General features: G+C 45.7%; 1 protein-coding gene across 7 annotated transcripts; it reads right to left on the bottom strand.

The window, feature by feature from the left end:
* Positions 1-22: 22 nt before the first annotated feature.
* tubgcp6 (tubulin gamma complex component 6) lies at positions 23-16,630 on the bottom strand. Of its 7 annotated transcripts, none has more exons than XM_027001334.3 (26): positions 16,517-16,630; positions 15,597-15,732; positions 14,650-15,489; positions 13,891-14,054; positions 13,539-13,755; positions 13,166-13,327; positions 12,882-13,003; positions 12,640-12,703; positions 12,435-12,544; positions 11,340-11,431; positions 11,049-11,188; positions 10,538-10,687; positions 9,950-10,031; positions 9,316-9,404; positions 7,293-7,408; positions 6,979-7,117; positions 6,801-6,884; positions 4,545-6,705; positions 4,157-4,324; positions 3,231-3,399; positions 2,750-2,891; positions 2,208-2,402; positions 1,838-1,970; positions 1,427-1,640; positions 729-922; positions 24-548 (listed from the first exon to the last, which is right to left on the bottom strand). In XM_027001334.3, exons 3-26 carry the CDS (start codon positions 15,442-15,444, stop codon positions 457-459), a joined length of 5,994 nt encoding a protein of 1,997 aa, XP_026857135.3. In that variant the 5' UTR covers positions 15,445-15,489; positions 15,597-15,732; positions 16,517-16,630; the 3' UTR covers positions 24-456. The 7 variants fall into 7 exon arrangements, with proteins under 7 accessions (XP_081568509.1, XP_026857135.3, XP_081568507.1 ...); XM_081712381.1 differs by having other exon boundaries at positions 16,200-16,622; XM_081712383.1 differs by having other exon boundaries at positions 23-548; positions 4,157-4,312; positions 15,597-16,623.
* Positions 16,631-17,738: the final 1,108 nt, after the last annotated feature.

The following is a 17,738-nucleotide window of genomic DNA, read 5'->3' as shown; positions in this document are numbered from 1 at the left end:
GTTAAAGAGACACAAATTTGAAAATCAAAGCTTTAATTCTACATGTAACACCATGGTATTGGGACCAGTTTGACTCATGGTAGTTAAGCACCAACCTTAATTTGGTAAATGGGGTTTAGATCACACTGAATGAGCTCAATGTCTACTACTGTAGATGACTGCAGGCAAAGATCAAACTCTGTGAACAGATTCACGCAAGAAAAATTGCTTTACAGTTTTCAAATAATTTAAGTCTGAATTTCTCTGATGGTATGTCACTAAAGTGGTAGGTTTTCACAATGTACATGTACACAGGCACATGCAGCCTAGTGTAGCATAAGCACAATGCATAGAGCAGCACCACAGTCACACTGCAGGGAAACAATGTCCATATGGACCTTATTAGCATATAGACAGCCTCACTGACTTCAATATGGGGCCGAAGCAAAAGCCCCATTTCATGAGCAGAGAGACGTGTCATGAGTCTTTGTAGTAGTTATTGAAGTTGAGGCGCAGCAGAAAGTCTTCCAAATGAGGCTGGTAGCCTTTGTCGACCAGCTTCGAAACCACTGCACATAGAGAGACAGAAAAAAGGAAATACTTAGTACAGAACTTTTTTATAATGACCTTTTAGAAATTACATTATTTCCAAACGATCATCACATTTATATTCACAAACAATTTAACTCAAGTTCATAAGCTTTAGCTGTATCGTGTGAGATAACTGGGGTGGAGGTGTGTTGCCTCACCTTTGAAGAGAAAGTGTGAGTAATATTTGAAGGTGTTATAAGACTGCTGCATAGCAATGAAGCATGGGTGCACCGTCTCCCCCTGTTGGCTCTCCCAGGGCTGTGCGACCAGCTGCCCTCGGAATTTCAGGATGAGGCTGAAGATACTGTGGATGATGTTCATGACAGGAGCAGCCTTTTCTGTCAGCAGAGCCCTGGGCAGGAGCAGGCAGCAAGTAAACAGACCATTAGCTACCAAAGATCGCAGCCAGGGAAATGGCATGAATAAGCTACATGAAACAAGTCAAATGAATTCATCCCCTAAACACAGACCACACATCTCAATCTCTTTTGCGGCGTTTTCTCTACTTGTCTGGACCTGGGAACATTTTAAAATTTGACGCTGTGCATACTTGAGAACTGAGACTCTTGTGGAGGAATGTTTGCATCTTTTTTTTCCTGTCCTTGTTTATTTTTGAACGTTGAACTAGATGGAAACGTAGGAAAGGAGTGAAGAGAAGGAAAAGCTTGTTCAGAACTACAAAATGCAGAATTGCAGTACACTATGCTGACCTGAAGATGTCCTCATTGTACTACTGTATGTATGTGAGTATTTGTACACAAGTGTGGTGTTCCATTGTGAGGATGGTGCTGCTGAGGTACCCATCTTGTGTGTGTATTGGGGGGAGGGGAGGTTGGGTGTTGTGCAACGTGCTAACCTGAAGATGGCCCTGTTAAGGTACTCTGCATGTGTGTGATGGATGGTGTCCAGGTCACTGGCAGTGCTGAGCTTCTGAGTGAACTCACTCCAGGAGACCTGCAGAATCTGATTAGCGATGTAGCCCTGGATCACCTTGACAAAGTGCTGCATCTCGTGTCTGTACAGCTGGAGCTGACGGAACTGCACAGAGCAACCTGCTCCCTTTACCAGCGCTGACAGTGAGAAAGAGTGTGAAAGTGTGACAGAGCACACATGCACGTGTGAGACAGAGAAAACCTGTGATTTATGGCCTATCTAATCATGTTCACTTGAGAAACAAAATACATTTTCCCATCAGCTTGGCATTGCCAGGGGTAATTCAAGCTAGCAACAGGAGCTGCAGGTAATGCTCTGTACCCGACAGGCTCACCTGTCCGTTTGAGGTGGAACCAGACATCACTGAGAGACCACACCATGTGTTTGAGTTGCAGCAGGAAGGAGAAGAGACGGTTGTACTTGTTCATGCAGCTGTCTGTTATGATCACATTCAATGGCCAGTCCACCTAAGAACAGGACGGGAGCATTTGCTGTAATACACTCAAAGGGCCTATTACACATCTTATCATACATGTCGTCTTCTCATTAAAATAGGTTAAGAGACGAAAAAGATGTGCGTCACTGCTGCTTTTACTGAAGTGAGGATATGTAACAGGAGTGACAACAGACAGACAGCAAAGGCAAAAGCAGCTAAGCTGTGAGAAGGTGCGATGACGGCGCGGAGGGGGGCATTTCTTGCCCACCTTGTAACGGAGCTCCAGGCAGTTGAGCGAGTCGGGGGCATGGGGGTGGAAGACCTCGGGCAGGTAACGTAGCGCGAAAGTGAAGTTAGCAGCAAGCTCGCTGTCACCATGGAGACTGTACTGCATAGCCTTGTTCAGGATGGAGTTCAACACCAGAGGAGTCAACAGCTCACCAGGGGTTTGCCCGCTGCCCAACTGCCAAACAAAACACACGCGCATGCACGCAGAGAAAAATACAAAATATGACCTTTCTGCTGCACACAATTGACTGTTGCACTCATCAGTCATAAGTTGCAGACCTGTAGAGCCATAACTGGAAGGCCTTGCGACAGAACAATTACAGCCATCCCTGGCACTTTCACTGCCGCTACAGCTTAATGGAATCCTCAAGTTCCACTACTGGAATAGGTACGGCTAGAGCAAATGAAAGCAGAAAGCGGCGACGTCTGTCCAGCTCTGCGCATCAGCCCCTCCCTGGGCTAACTCTCCAGAGAGCGATGTGGCGGGCCAGCAGGTCGCTGCTGCTGCGCTCCACCTCTCACCTTCTCAAAGAGCCGGTCAGTGAGCGAGAGTGCAAACTCGCCATCTTCCATCAGCAGGAAGTGCCTCAAAGCCTCAAAGTGCTTCTCCACCGCCAGCTCCACAAAGTAGTAATCCACCACAGCCTTGTTCACCAAAGACAGACTGACAGAGGGGGAGAGGGAGGGGTTGTTCTTTACCCAACAGTCAGTGCTGAAATGCAGGCTTTTGGGAGAGTCAACATCTGCTTTTTGCTCATACTCTCTCTTCTATTATGCTTGCTTATGATTATGTAATTATAATTAGCTCAAGTGATAATTGCAAAAAACACTACCATCCTAACCTTGTCCTCTGTTTTGGCACGTCTTTTTTTTTTTTTTTTTTAATGAAAAACAGATGCAAGCAGAGTTGTAATTGCCTCATATTATGCTGGGATTTTACGTGTGAAGGTATTTGGCATAGTAATACAAGTGCGTACACCTGCACACACACAGACACACTCACTGTGTGATGAGTGGTGTCGTGACGGAATGTTTCATGAGCACAGGGAGAGGCATCATCTCACTGAGCTGCACAGCAGTGGAGTCTGTGGCACAGTGCAGGGAGTCCATAGGGAGAGCCATGCTTGGCCTGCGCGTCACCTGCTGCAGGAGCTGCACATCAGGGGCTGCCACTGATCACAAACACACACACAAACATGTATGTACTTACACACAAGCCCAGAAACATTTCTTAGAGGAAAACTTGAATCAAGTCAGTGAGTCATATTTAGCATAGGCATTTTTTTCCCAGGGCTGCCTGCTTTGGAAACCCCTAGAAAAATGACAACACACACTGCACTTTGGGACGTCTACAAAAATAACAACTGAATGCGAGGAATATTTCCAGCACAAAGGCAAGAAACAAATACCATCAGCCGTAAACAGGCATTTCACCACAGCAAAACGATCCCTGCGCTTGTGAGTAACCGCGACCTCAAATGAGAACACTGAATCTGCAGTTACTTTTCACTGGGTCCCAGAAGTGTAAGGCAATGCATAAAAAAAAATACTGCCATAGCACTTCTGAGCTAAATGCATCTACCCCAAATGCAAGGTAGCACAATCGGCACTGTAAATTAACTTGGTATGGATGTCAACACCAAGCAAAATAACAGTAATTGAAACAACTGACAAACTAGAGACGCCTACAAATTGCTTGTTGCCAGGAGTGTTTCATTATGCAGGCTAGAGAAGAGGCTAAAAAAATGGTAACTGACTTAAGCTCAACGCTGTCACAACAGCTCAGAGAAAATAATTACAAACAACTCTGGGCTTCACAGCATCAGCCAGAGGCCTTTTCTGCACCATTTGATTAGTCTCACACCCCGGCTATGACGGCTCTGTTAAATTTTCATCAGTTTCCTGTTATCCAGTGGAAGTGGCACTCACTCATCAGCATGTAGGAATCCTCATAGTGCTCAGCCTGGTACTGAGAGGCTAGCCTGAGGAGGTAGTCATCCTCGGGGCTGTCTCTGGGGGACAGGCCCAGGCCCCGAGCCCAGGCAGCGAGGCCCGTGTTCAGGCCAAGCAGCGAAGTGGGAGGCCCTGTGGGGGAGTCTGCCAATGAGAGTCCGCAGAGGGTTCAGAGTCATATGCTTTAAATGTACCGCGCATACCTGTGTGTCACACGTTAGTGCTACGGTCTTATATACAGATCAGCGGCTTGATGTTAAATCACACTTACATAGCAAATAATCAATCAGTTACATAACAGAAAACTATAATTTTCATGTCTTTTAACAGAAGATAGATAGCTTGTACATTAAGAAGTTCTTACCCAGGGTCTCTGTGCCTTCATGTCTGTGCTCTGTGGGAAGGTCTGGAACTGTCTGTGGGGCTTCACCATACGAGCTTCCAGGAATGACCCCATGCACCACACAGCCCATACCCAGGCTAGAATCAGACGAATGCCCATGGGCACTGCCTGGGAGAGGGGGTGGCCTAGTGGGCTCTCCCCCAGCCACCACACACCCAACACCCAGTGTCGAGTCTGACGAGTGCCCATAAGCACTACCGGGCAGTGGGGAAGGCAACAGTTCCAAGCCAGATACAACACACCCGGCCTTCAGTGTGGAGTCTGAGCTGTGACCATAGGCACTGGCCAACACACGGTGGCTGGCCTGGTCACTGCCTACAACTACACACCCCACACCCAGGCTAGAGTCTGAGGAGTGGCCGTATGTGCTGCCTGGTAATGGGGAACAATTTAATCCACTGTCTGGCATCACACAACCCACTTTTAGAGTGCTGTCTGAAGAGTGGCCATGCTTGCTCCAACGAGGTCGGGAGGCAGCGACATCTGAGACAAACTCACCAACCTTTATATGGGCATCGGAGGCATGGCCATGTACGTTAGGGGAGGGGATTGTTGTAGTCACCTCAGAAACTAGCTCACCAATCCTAATATGGGCATCGGAGGCATGGCCATGTATGTTAGGGGAGGGGACTGTTGTAGTCACGTCAGAAACTAGCTCACCAATCCTAATATGGGCATCAGAGGCATGGCCATGTATGTTAGGGGAGGGGACTGTTGTAGTCACCTCAGAAACCAGCTCACCAATCCTAATATGGGCATCGGAGGCATGGCCATGTACGTTAGGGGAGGGGACTGTTGTAGTCACGTCAGAAACTAGCTCACCAATCCTAATATGGGCATCAGAGGCATGGCCATGTATGTTAGGGGAGGGGACTGTTGTAGTCACGTCAGAAACTAGCTCACCAATCCTAATATGGGCATCGGAGGCATGGCCATGTACATTAGGGGAGGGAACTGTTGTAGTCACGTCAGAAACTAGCTCACCAATCCTAATATGGGCATCAGAGGCATGGTCATGGATACCGGGTGAAGGTAAAGGAGTAGTAACATCAGAAAGAAGCGCTCCCATTTTCATATGGGCATCAGAGGCATGACCTTGGGCATTAGGAGAAGGAGTAGGGGTAGTCACCTCCAAAACAAGTTTTCCTATTTTAATATGAGCACCTGAGATGTGGCTATGGACACCAGTGGAATGGACAGAAGTTGTAACCTCAGAAACAAGTTCATCGATCCTTATTAGGCCATCAGCAGTGTGGCCCTGGCCTGAAGAGGAGGGAAGAACACCAAGTACTCCTGAGATATGCCCATCTTTTCTTTGGACATCGGAGTGTTGGCTGTGGCCAATGGTGAGAGGCAGCTCAGCTGGATCTTGCTCAGCTGTCATCTGAAGGAGATCTCGCTGCTCGTTAGCGCTGCCCACCTGCGCCACGGTGGCAGGGGCACTTTTCCATTCTGACTCCACAGCGCCTCCTACAAGCTCTTCCTGCCGTGTGTCGCAACTCTTCTCGCCTGTATCGTGCATCGTAAGCGTGGCTGTGTTTGGCTCTCGCATCTCCCCCGCTGGCTCCTCTTCAGTCAGGGTGGCTGCCGGGGGGACGACTGGCTCACCATACCCTGAGGCGACACTGGTGCTCCCTGGCTGTGCTGACCCCTGTGAAAGGCAGCCATGCTGGCTCACCGCAGGCCTCACTGAAGGCACGTACTGGCTCAGGGGGAAGCTTGACCAGGAGGCGGGACCGTGTGCACTTGGAGCGGGCATTGCTTCCTGGACCTCCGACACGTTTTCCCTGATCCTGATGTGAGAGAAGGAGGGATGTGCGGAGCTGGGATGGAGCTTAAGGCACTCCAGAGGGCTGTAGGGGGAGGAGAAGTCATAGTCGAGAGGAGCAGGGCTTCCAGAAATTTCTGGTAGGTCAGAGCCAATGTCATGCAAAGCCTGGGCCACAGCCCTGCTGTCTGGGGCACGCGGAGGCTTAGGGAAGAAATCTGTGATGTCAATTTCATCTGATATCAGTGCATCGGCACCCCTGGTGACGGGGGAGGGCAAGGTTGAGTCAGATCCAGTGGTGGTTTCTTGCTCCACAGGCAGATTTTTCATCTCTGTCTCAGAAGTGTGACATTCCTACAGTGTGGGAGGGCCACACATGTTAGTGCAAAGCCCTGCACAATTACAGAAAGGCATATACATCTAGTGAAATGTCTTGCATTCACACAGACCTGCAAGTGATGAGGTGGTTCTGTTGTAAGAGGTGGTTCCTGTGCAGGACTTCCATGCCGTAAAGGATATTTTTTAAGAAGAGCCTGCAAGGCAAACAGAAGCACAAAAATATTACACTGGTCAAGGGAGCAGGATGGCAATATGACTTGTGAAGTGACCTGCAGCAGGTGGTCTGACCTGTATGGCCTGCTGGTCCTGCTGGAGGAAGCCCACTCTGGCTTCATCCAGCCTTATCCTCTGAACTTTCCACATGGCCCTTCGCTCTCTCTTAGCCGCCTCCTCAGACAGACGACTGTATTGTGCTATGAGGTCCATGCTGAACAGGCGTGTGCGCACACACGCACGCGCACAGTGCACACGCGCGCACACACACACACACACACACACACACACACACACACACACACACACACACACACACACACTTATCACACATGGTTCATTATCCTGCAATGGAGATCCAGCTGCAGAGCGCCCCCTCTTGGCCTCACCGTGCACGACGCTCCAGCTGCTGCTCGAGGGCCTGCAGCCTCTGCTCTCGGTCTCGGAGCTCTCGAGCGAAGCTAAAGTCATCCTCCTGCTCCCTTCTCTTAGCAGCACCACGCCACTGCACACACATTAAAGCTCATTTGATGCACGTACATCAGTGCTCATACAATTACTCACACACTGCACACATTAAAGCTCACACGCTTACTCACTGCACACACATTAAAAGGTAGGCTCGCTGTTGAAGTTCATACTCTTGTGACACTACATTTTGGGAGCTGTGATTTACTTTTGATCAAATAATTAGCAGTAATACTAAATAAACTATTTGTGTTAGGTATGGTAATTCACAGACTGTAAAGTGCCTGGTCAAATTCGTGACTAAGATTACTGGAAACAGGGTGAGTAGAAGTGTTCTATGTTCTTGTTTTCTTGGCTTTTAATTCATGCTCTGCCTACATCCGATTCCTGGTTGTTCCTCTTGGAAGAAAAATCAAACTGTTAGTCACACACACACACACACACACACACACACACACACACACACACACACACACACACACACACACACACACACACACACACACACACACACACACACACACAAAGCCAAACCCACTGCTGGTTAAAGCTCACATGCTTACTTACAGACACCACTCATGACTCATGAAATCAGTCAGAGGTTTGCACACCTGACTGCTTGTTTTTCATAATCTTCAAGATGTATTCCAAACCTAAATTTAGATCTAAATTTATTTAAGACAAATATATATAGTGAATTAGTGAAATGGTGCATATTAATTCATTAAAAAAAGTATGTAAAAGTCTTCAGTCTCTAACTGCTCAGCATATGTGAACTTCTCCAAGATTTTTGATAGTGGCAGGAATGTGCAAAACTGCCATGAAGGCAAAAGGTGGTTACTTTGAAGAATCTAAAAAATGAGATGTTTAACACTTTCCTGGTCACTACATAATTTCATGTGTTACTTTATCGCTCTGGTACCCTCACTATTATTTCAAAATGTGGAACACTCCTTTCCAGCAACAGGAGAAAGAGGCTGGAGCCACTAATCTGCAAGTTTAAACATGCGGAATTGGAGTATTTATAGCTGTAGGTGCAAAGTCACTGAAGTGGGGGCTTTATGAATATTCCAATAGCACAACGCAAATTTCAAAAAGTGACTCCAAACTGAAGAACACTGCTCTTACCAGAAAAGGTGATGCCCCAGTGTTTTTTTTATTTATATAAAAATGTGAATTACACATGTACAGACCACCTAAATTACACTATGTCTAAAATGCCTAAAAAGTGACTGAATGGAGTGGAAAGCGTAAGGGGTGAGTTGAAACATATTACTTCAACAGGCAACCAGAATGTGGTAATTTGTTGACATGCTGATTAGACAGGCAGAAATGGAAAAAAGAGAAAACTATTCAAATGGGAAAAGAGGCTGGTGATTCACTGGTGTGAACACCAGCTGTTAAAGAGGCTTAACAGAATGTGAAAGCTCCCTTATCGCAAGCATTTCTGTTTCAATCAACTGTAAAGCAATTCAAGGGAATGCCACAACTGGGCTGGAAGTTATTCACATTAAGGTAGTAAACCAGAGAACAGATATGACCTTTCCATCCTAGGTTATCTTTCTATATTAGTTTCTTTCAATGTTTCTTAAAAACTAGCATATTAAGACAGAAAAAAATTACAATTAAAAAAATGAAAAAAATATAAGCCTGCATATAGATTTTACTTTATCTTACAAAATGCACAGCTTACAGTCTCAAAGTCTACCAGTCTCAGATATAAACTATCTGCAGTGACCAGAATGAGGTAACTAAGATGAATACCAGGAATCAAGATTTGGTTTACATAACTGTTTCCTGTCAGACGTTTACAACTGTACATTGATTTTTGTGTCTCCGTTTCACTACAAGGAAAACCTCAACGTGAGCACACATTACTTCCCTTTTGTTTCACATCTTGGTAAACTACTCAACCACTCTCCCAAAGCCTGGTGTGCCTCTCACCTCTTGGTCGAGTTCCAGCTGCTGCCGAAGCGCCTCAAAGCGCTCTCTCTTTCTAACCTCTTCAGCTAGCCGCTGTGACACCTGGCGGCCTGCAGGGGGCGAGAGACCACAGTGGGCGCTTAGCCACTGGGCCATAAAATTTGCCTTTCTGTTCGATCCACTTCCTACTGGCTTGCCCACTTCCCACTGCTTTTGTGCCTCACATAATTAGAAATGCCTGATTTATGCCTGTGGAAAGTGTGCACACTCCTGACGCAATCAGAGCCAAATCAGAGGCTGGAGAGCTGAGCTACAGCTACACGTATTCGGAAAGTGGAATTTCAGGCTAGAATATAAATCTTTGTGCTTGAATAAAACTATAACACTTTCAACTAATTATGTTTTGGGTAGTACTGTGCTTTATCTTAGTGATAGTTCAGCATGTGAACTTCTTTAGCAGTTCACATAGCATTTCCGTTTGTAGCTATATTTTCTTCTCTCGACCATCATACTGCTGCCTGAGGTGCAAAGATGTGATGGCATATTTCACCATAAGAACAAAATCTGTTATAATAATTGCCTATATGTCATTTTGCTGGAGTCTAGGAGAGATGGAGGTGTTGTGATAAATATGGTTTAGGTGACTTGTTCTGACCTCGGATGCTCTCCAGTGTCTTGACTGCTGACACTCTGACCTGATTGATGAGCTCTTGGCGTGCCAGCTCTGTACGCAACACCTAATGCATGAGCGAGAGAGGTAGACATGGAAGAAAGAGAGGGAGAGAGAGAGGAATGAGAGAGAGAGAGAAGAGAGAAACAAAGAGAAATGGGAGAGAGCAGAAGGAAGAGCGTATGGGAAAATGAGAGTCATAAAGAGAAAAGAGCACATCCAGCCCTCTGGCTTAGAAATGTCCGGCATTTCTGATGAAAATAATGTTAATGGATCATATTTTTCATTTCTCTCAAGCCATCATATCAATATTACTGAGAACCTTAACAGCGAGGCAGTACATTTAGCCACATTTAGAGTTGTTCCAACATCAGCCAAAGGGCTCAAAGACAAATATAGGAAATTCTCTGCACCAGAATTTGGGAACAGAAACTTTTCCTCTAATATACACAATTTTAGATGACTAATGATGGACATGGTGCTTCGCTATCAAATCATTCTCAAGCATCTCAAATTCGCCTCAGACTCAAATATGTCGGCAGTCGCAGCTGCCAGTCCGTGTGGATGCACCACCTGCTCCTCCCTGCTGACGGCACTGTGTTTGGCAATGGTCTCCATGCGGCCTCGGTACACAGCGCAGTCCCTCTCGATCTGCTCCATCTCTTGCAGGGAGAAGATGACGGCAATCCGTGGCACTGGAAGCTCTGAGCAGAAGATGTAGTGCTGTGGGAGACACGCAGCGAGTTTTAGGACACAAACAAGCTGACAGTACATGGGAGGCACCTTTCACCCCCCCCCCCCCCCCACATAATCAAACTGACATTTACTGAGCCGTGTGCCAATTATCCCTAATTTTGCTGTTCTGTTAATAAGTCTTTCTAATGATGTTCACTTTGGGTGGTGGATTTATAGTTAGTGCACATGCTGTATCCCTTCTGATGAAACTGAAAAAAAAACAAAACAAAAAAAAAAAACCAAAAAAAAAAACCAAAACACACACACTGGTACTATCGTATAATTAGGCAATACTTCTTAGCACACACTCCTAAAAAGAATCATGATGCTTCAGCTGTGACCAGCTGACCTGCGGGCAGCAGATCTTGAGCAGGTTGATCGTTTTCCCACATATGTAGACATCGTTGGCGATGTGGCGGAGGAAGACGGGCACACAGTCCTCAGCCTCCTGTGAGATCAGTGTGTATCCCTGCACCCAGAAGTGCTTATCTACGCACAGACACAGGGAGATGGCTCGTTTGCTTAACGGATTCCAATTAGCGCTCAGGATGAACAAAAGATGGTGTTATACAGAGCTGTCAAAATGAATGTTGCACTTTGAGTGTCTACATTTAGATGCTATATTTATAGATAAACTCACCCCTGTAGCTGAGGTAGTCCTCATTCACTTGTATCATGAACTCTTTATACACATCTCTGAAAACTCCACTGTACACCCAATCTGACACAAACCTAAACACATGCACACACACAGACACACACAAATAAAACAATCACACAATATAGTAAGACTTTGAATGAATTTTTCAATAAATTGAAAAACATTAAGCTCTTTCTCTGCAGCTCAGATTTAGTAGTGGCTATAAAAGAATTCTGCACACAGCCATCATCGAGTTCGATCATCCACAACAAGAGTTAAGCAACATGTCATTATAACAGCAAGTGCAAGAGCGGCCTTGGACCTGTAATGAATTCCAATCAATGCCTGGTTGTGTTTTGCATCAAGAAAAGATGGTGCTACAAATAGATATGTACTTTGAGAGCTGCTCTGACATAATGAAGTCAGCTTTGACTTTCCTAAGAGCAGCACTAAGTCACTCTGTGAATGACCACGACAGTCAGGTTCCTTGATTTCTGTTTGTGTAAAGGTCATGAGGTATGTAGTTACATTTCAGGTCTAAAAGGATGCAGCTCTTACATGCATCTCTTATGGCTGAGGCAATGCCATTGTTTAAGCGCAGGTAATGATATTTGGCAAGGAATTGATGGCAATCGAATTTCTCACACCCAGTGCTCCTTATTATGCTGACTCAACACACGCTACACTACAAAAAACAAACAAACAAACAAAAAAAACTGCTGGCAAAATCAATAGCCTTACAATATGGTCTAGCAGTCTATTAGAAAATAATCTTCATTAAGCAATTCCAATTTTAGAATTTACTTAATTCAATGCTTAAGTCTGTAAAAGGCTTAATTCGAACAAGACAGGAAATTTGCCTCTATAGTTTTTCATTGTGCTCATCAAAAAAAAAAAAAATCTGGAAGTTAGAAGAACAGAGGCAGGATCCACAGTGTGCTCTCAAACCTGCCCCAAGGAATTGGGGCAAAATCTAAAGCAGAACACTGAAGATGAGGATAGAAATCAGAAGTGTTGGATGGAGACAATGAGACACAATGAGAATGAGAGAGTGATTGTGAGTGAGTGAGAGAGAGAAATTCACTATGCACTGACCTTGTGTAAGGCTCACAGCTGCTCTTCAGTAGAGACAGCAGTACAGGGTAGTTCTCATTACTGCAATTACTCTGTGCTTCATTATACAGATAAGAGAGGAGCTTCACACCCTACAGGAAAAGAACATGTTCACCTGTTAGAAAGACCACTGCAAATCAGTCTTGTTACCTAGTCTAAAATCCTAAAGCATGTCTATGTTCCCTACCACAGGGAAGATGGCTTGGCTCACACCAACAGCTCCATTCACACAACATAGCTCTGACAGGTACCTGATGAACACAGAGCGCATGGCAACAGTCAATACACACAAAATCTACACAGCTATTCCAGATACAGCAACAGGAGGGTCTGAAGGATGTACAGATCTCAACAAGCCTGACAATGGGCAGTGCAGCCCTGTGAATATGGCAGCAATTTGGTGACACACAGACAGCAGGCCATTCCCACCTGAGCTGCCGGCCCAGCTTGCGGAAGTGGAAGCCGATGGTGAGGAGGCTGAGAGAGGCTGGCGTGCTGAGCACACATGCCCTGTAGTAGTGCAGATAACGCCTCAGGCCACCAGTGAAGGCCTGAACACACATACACAGAAAATAAACACAGCAAGATTAGATTTGCCTTTTTTAATATAGTTCCAATACAAATGAGGCTGGGAAAAGCTGACTCCAGAACAGAGGTGCATGACAGCTTGCCCTTGAAGCGCACCAAGGGTAAGAATGCTGGGAAGCCATTACCTGAAACACCAGGCCCTTCTTATCAGCTGCGCCCAGAGAGAAGCGGCTCAGGCGAAGGTAATGTGTGCCGTACTGTGCCAGCTCCCCTAACAACCGCGACACACTCTCTGGGGATGTCCCCGACACGCACACGTCAGGACGCACATCGAACTGCACACTCGCCTAGAACAGAAAGTGCAGAGAGCGAGAAACAGACGTGAACCTGAGGCATGCAGGAATCCCATCACCCCGTTTCTTAAGGCAAAGGGGAGCCAACTACATTCATTATCTTCAGACTACAGATGTATAAACAGAGTGATAACTGGCTTTTTTACAAATGGGCAATATGCATGGGCTTCCATCCTATTCCGCAATGGAGAATAAATGAGGTCACCTCGTTGAGGGGAAACGTAGTGGAAGCCACCCCTATGAGCACATTGAGGAGGTCTTTCACCAGCTGAGTCTGGCTGTCCAGAGGCAGGGGGAGGAGAGGAGAGGGAGTCTGTGAGGAGAGCATGTTCCTCAGCTCGCCCTCCCATAGCCGGTAGAGCTGATCAAAGGCCTCACGGCCTGCCTCAGTCAGATAGGGAGACTCTTTCTGACCTGGAGGACTGGGCAGGGGAAAAGAGAGGAAAAGCAAGAGAGAGTTTGGGGGGGCTGGGATTAGACAAAATAAGACCCAAATGACTTCACTGAAGGCTCTGCTCTGGTTTATCTTCACTGCCTGCTCCTATTGCAGCTCTTACCAGCCCACGTTCTCCCAGCAACGGCGTCTGCCAGGCACAAACGTGCGCAGGGCCTCCCAGACATCGACCTCTGGGCTGGGGCTAGGCTCCGACTGAGAGTCTGGAGTCAGATTGGAGGCTGACTGGAATCCTTCATCCTCTGATTGATCCATGCACTGAGGCACCTGGACTCAAAAAGAGACGCGTCCCAAATGCTTATCAGAAAATTACTCACTGAAAAAAGATACAAAAGCGTTGCAAGCCTGCTATGAAGTTTCACTTTTTATTTAATACTTTGCAATTAAATTAGTGTATACTGAAGTTCTACTCTTCAGTGGCATCAGTAGCTCAAGTAGTCATACCATACGTATACATGTCATACACTACAGAAAAACAGCAACATTCACTGTGGGAGACAATTCAATCAGGATCATGTTTCAAGGCTGAATTCAAAAGCAAAACTAAGTGTTATTACAACTGATGTAATTAATACTGACAGATTTTGTCGACTTCCTATACACACACACACACACACACACACACACACACACACACACACACACACACACTATATAATGTATGTATGTTTTTTGTTTTTTTTCCCCCCAGGTCAAACCTTAAATTTAAATAATTTAAATCCACATCACCCATTCATAGCAGCCTATACTGATTGTTGGCAAATTTATTGGTGGATCCCTAATGTAAACTTAACTAACCTAGTAAACTGCTCTGGAATTGGCTTGAGCTCTGACTCAGCTGATTCACCATTCAGTATCTCACCCGAATACTGAGCCCGGTGACCTCTGCGTTGCTGGGCAAAGGCGGCAGGTCCAGCCGAACGTCCATATCCGCTGTCCGCGAGTGCTGCAGGGCTCCAAACAGGGACAGCCTGGTGTCCCTATCAAACCTCTCTTCTCCCTCCTGTCTCCTCCCCAGACCTGGCAGCCCAGTGCCCGGGGGTGCGTCCATCAGACTCAAGGTTCTCCACGCACCCCGAAACACCCCCCACTCTTCTCCACACACCAGAGCCCAGGCCCTGCTCTCCAGTCTCCGTGTTTCCTGGCTCAGGTAGCCTCCTGGTGGAGGCCTACGGAGCACAGGCCGCACCCGCCGCATATAGTCCCTGCTGAAAGAGGAGGCAGGCGGGGGAACTGATCCAGCCAGCTGCACCAGCAGCTCCAGGACGGAGTCCAGTTCGGCCAGGCCAGAGGCGTGGGTCATCTCATGGAGTTGTGCCAGCAACTTCTCGAGCCTCTCAGCTTCCTCAGTGCAGCCAGACACACGGAGATCAAAGGAGATCATCAGCATTTTGTTGTGGGCAGGCGTGTTGGCCAAGGCGTTTGCAGTGGAGCTGGGTCTGGCGGAACCGTCCTGAAAGAGCCTGGAGAGGAGGGCGCCATATGCACGTCGGCGGAGGACCCGTCGTACACTCACCCGTGAGATCCCCCCCAGAGAATGCCGTTTCCATGACACTCCAGATAGGCTGCAATCACAGAGCGCGGCCAGGAGCTCCGTAATGCTTGTGCTGCCACTTTGCCAAGTGGACATTTCCGAAACACTATGGCCACGAAGCATGGAGACTTACAGGCACTGTTGTCAATGTATGAACAGTGTAGGAACCTGCAAGATCAAAAATAAACAAAAAAACATTTTAATCTAAAATACTAATAACAATAATCCCTGATATGGTCATACATAGAAAAAAGATTTTAGAACGCATTACTTACCACAAATGTTTTCAAGGATCTAGGTTATGAGGACCAGTACTGGGGTCAGTATTACATGGCTTAGGAGTGTGGTAATTGTGATATTTAACCATTTGTGGAACCCTGAACAAGTACACTTTTATATCCATTCCCAGTCCTGGAGGACATATTAAAGCACACTTTATTCTTTTCTTCCCATAATTTGATTACGACTCAGTTATATTGTGCCATTTGAGAAAACAAAATTCAAATTATTTCGCAATATATCGCCAATAGCTTACAACTGAAATATATCTACTTCAATTGTAAGCTATTGTTCAGAGACAAGGGCTCAATACTCTCTCAATTAATGGCGTTATCAGTTTATTCTTGCTAGCTAAGTCTAGTTCTACCCATCTAGTTAGTTAACGTAACGTTAGTTAATCTAGTGAGCTACACTGATCCCGGTATTACGGAGCCCCAAGGGTCCTGTAACGTTAAATCTCTGGGAGCTAGCTGACCAGCTAACTGCCCTCTCGACGATGTTTTTGTGCTCTAGCTATGGTAGTGATCTGGACTAGCTTTCCAGCTAGATACTTAAATACAATGCTAATTGTTGCATACACGAATGTGACCACATCTTACCAAAGGAACCCCAACATCTGACTGCCAGACGCAAGGATAACGCTGACTTTAATTATAATCCATCACCCTAGGTTCCTAACTGGCAAAGGTTAGCTATATACCTGCAATATAATTAGTCCACAAACCTTGTTTTAGACAGCAGCCAGCTAACGCTATACTGCTTGCTGAAATCAAAACTACGATAGCTAAACCGCTAAAATTGCTAGCTAGGGCTAAGGTTTGTTTGCACATGTAAACAAGCAATACAAATAAATAATCTTTGTAGAGAACACACGAATGGAAATATAAATAAATATTGCGATTTCCTGTTATATTACCTTCGCGACCGCGCTAGGTTCAAAAATACTGCCCACAGACAGGCCTAATTGGGTAAAATTCAGTGTGCTCAGGCACCACTGGAGAGACGTTGTTTTGTTGGTAGTGATCACTTCCGGTACGAATGCGCGCCAGCTAGCGGAGCGTACGCCAAACGTTAAAATTTGTCAAATTACAAGCCCTTATCGTCGGTAAACATCATGTAAATAAATATTGATAATAAGATCTACTGCATGTAATGCTTTTATAGCTCTGTCTATGCATTATTCATATTTTCAGTATGCTTCAACCCACTGCAAAATGTTAAAGCACGTCTAGAAGTGATATTTCCCGTTGCCTTTTGCCTACGGATAGAGAAAGAGGGATATCTGAAGCAGAAAACGACACTTTATTTATAGGATTAAGTTCCCACCGATCACAGTCGCTCACTGTTAAAAATGAGTGTGTGTATCAAAGCTGGCTACAAATACATTTACACACCTATGGGAGCTACCGTCACAGCGAACAAACCCACCTACGGCATCTGATAGTGGTCAGTCGTTACAGTATTAATCATGACAAGCGTCACCTTGCTTTCCATGGTTTTCTGCTTTATTTAAGCTCTTCTTCTTGCAGCATTTGTGTGGAAAAAGAAGGAAGAAAGGGCTGGATGCCATTAGAAAGTGTGTAGCACGAGGGGGTTGACAGGTGAGTTTGAGTCCACCAAGAGTGATGGGAAAAGAGAAAAGTGTTTGAATCATTACATGCTCAGCATGAAAAAAAATATTATAAAAATCATTGTATAATTTTCATTTATTTGGTCTGATAAATTGAGCAACCTTGTGGAACATGGCTTCTAAGACTGAGAGGATAAAATGCTGAGGGAGTGAAGAGTTTCTACCCACCACTTTTATTCCTTCTTCTTCAAACACACTAATTATACATTTACATTTGTTGCATTATCTTAATTTCTTTGATTGCCTTTAATTGTGAGTGCGCTGCACTCACACAATTACAGGTCACAGTGATATTATCTAACTCAAATTAGAATGCTTACACTAGATTTCTCTCTACAGTGGAACACACAAGAGAGTCTCTATGATGGAATGTAATTTATTCTGGCGTATCAACAACCCGTGGAGATTTCACCCCTTTCTTCTTTTTTTGTTGCAGGAGGGGTGGATGGTGGGTGCACATCTTGCGTTATATTGCTCTGTTGGTCTGGTTTCATGGGACTTGAGGTTG

Source organism: Electrophorus electricus, chromosome 4 (assembly GCF_041902795.1).
Source record: "Electrophorus electricus isolate QZ-2024a chromosome 4, ASM4190279v1, whole genome shotgun sequence".
Classification (NCBI taxonomy): domain Eukaryota; kingdom Metazoa; phylum Chordata; class Actinopteri; order Gymnotiformes; family Gymnotidae; genus Electrophorus; species Electrophorus electricus.
This window is presented reverse-complemented; position numbering and strand designations above follow the sequence as displayed.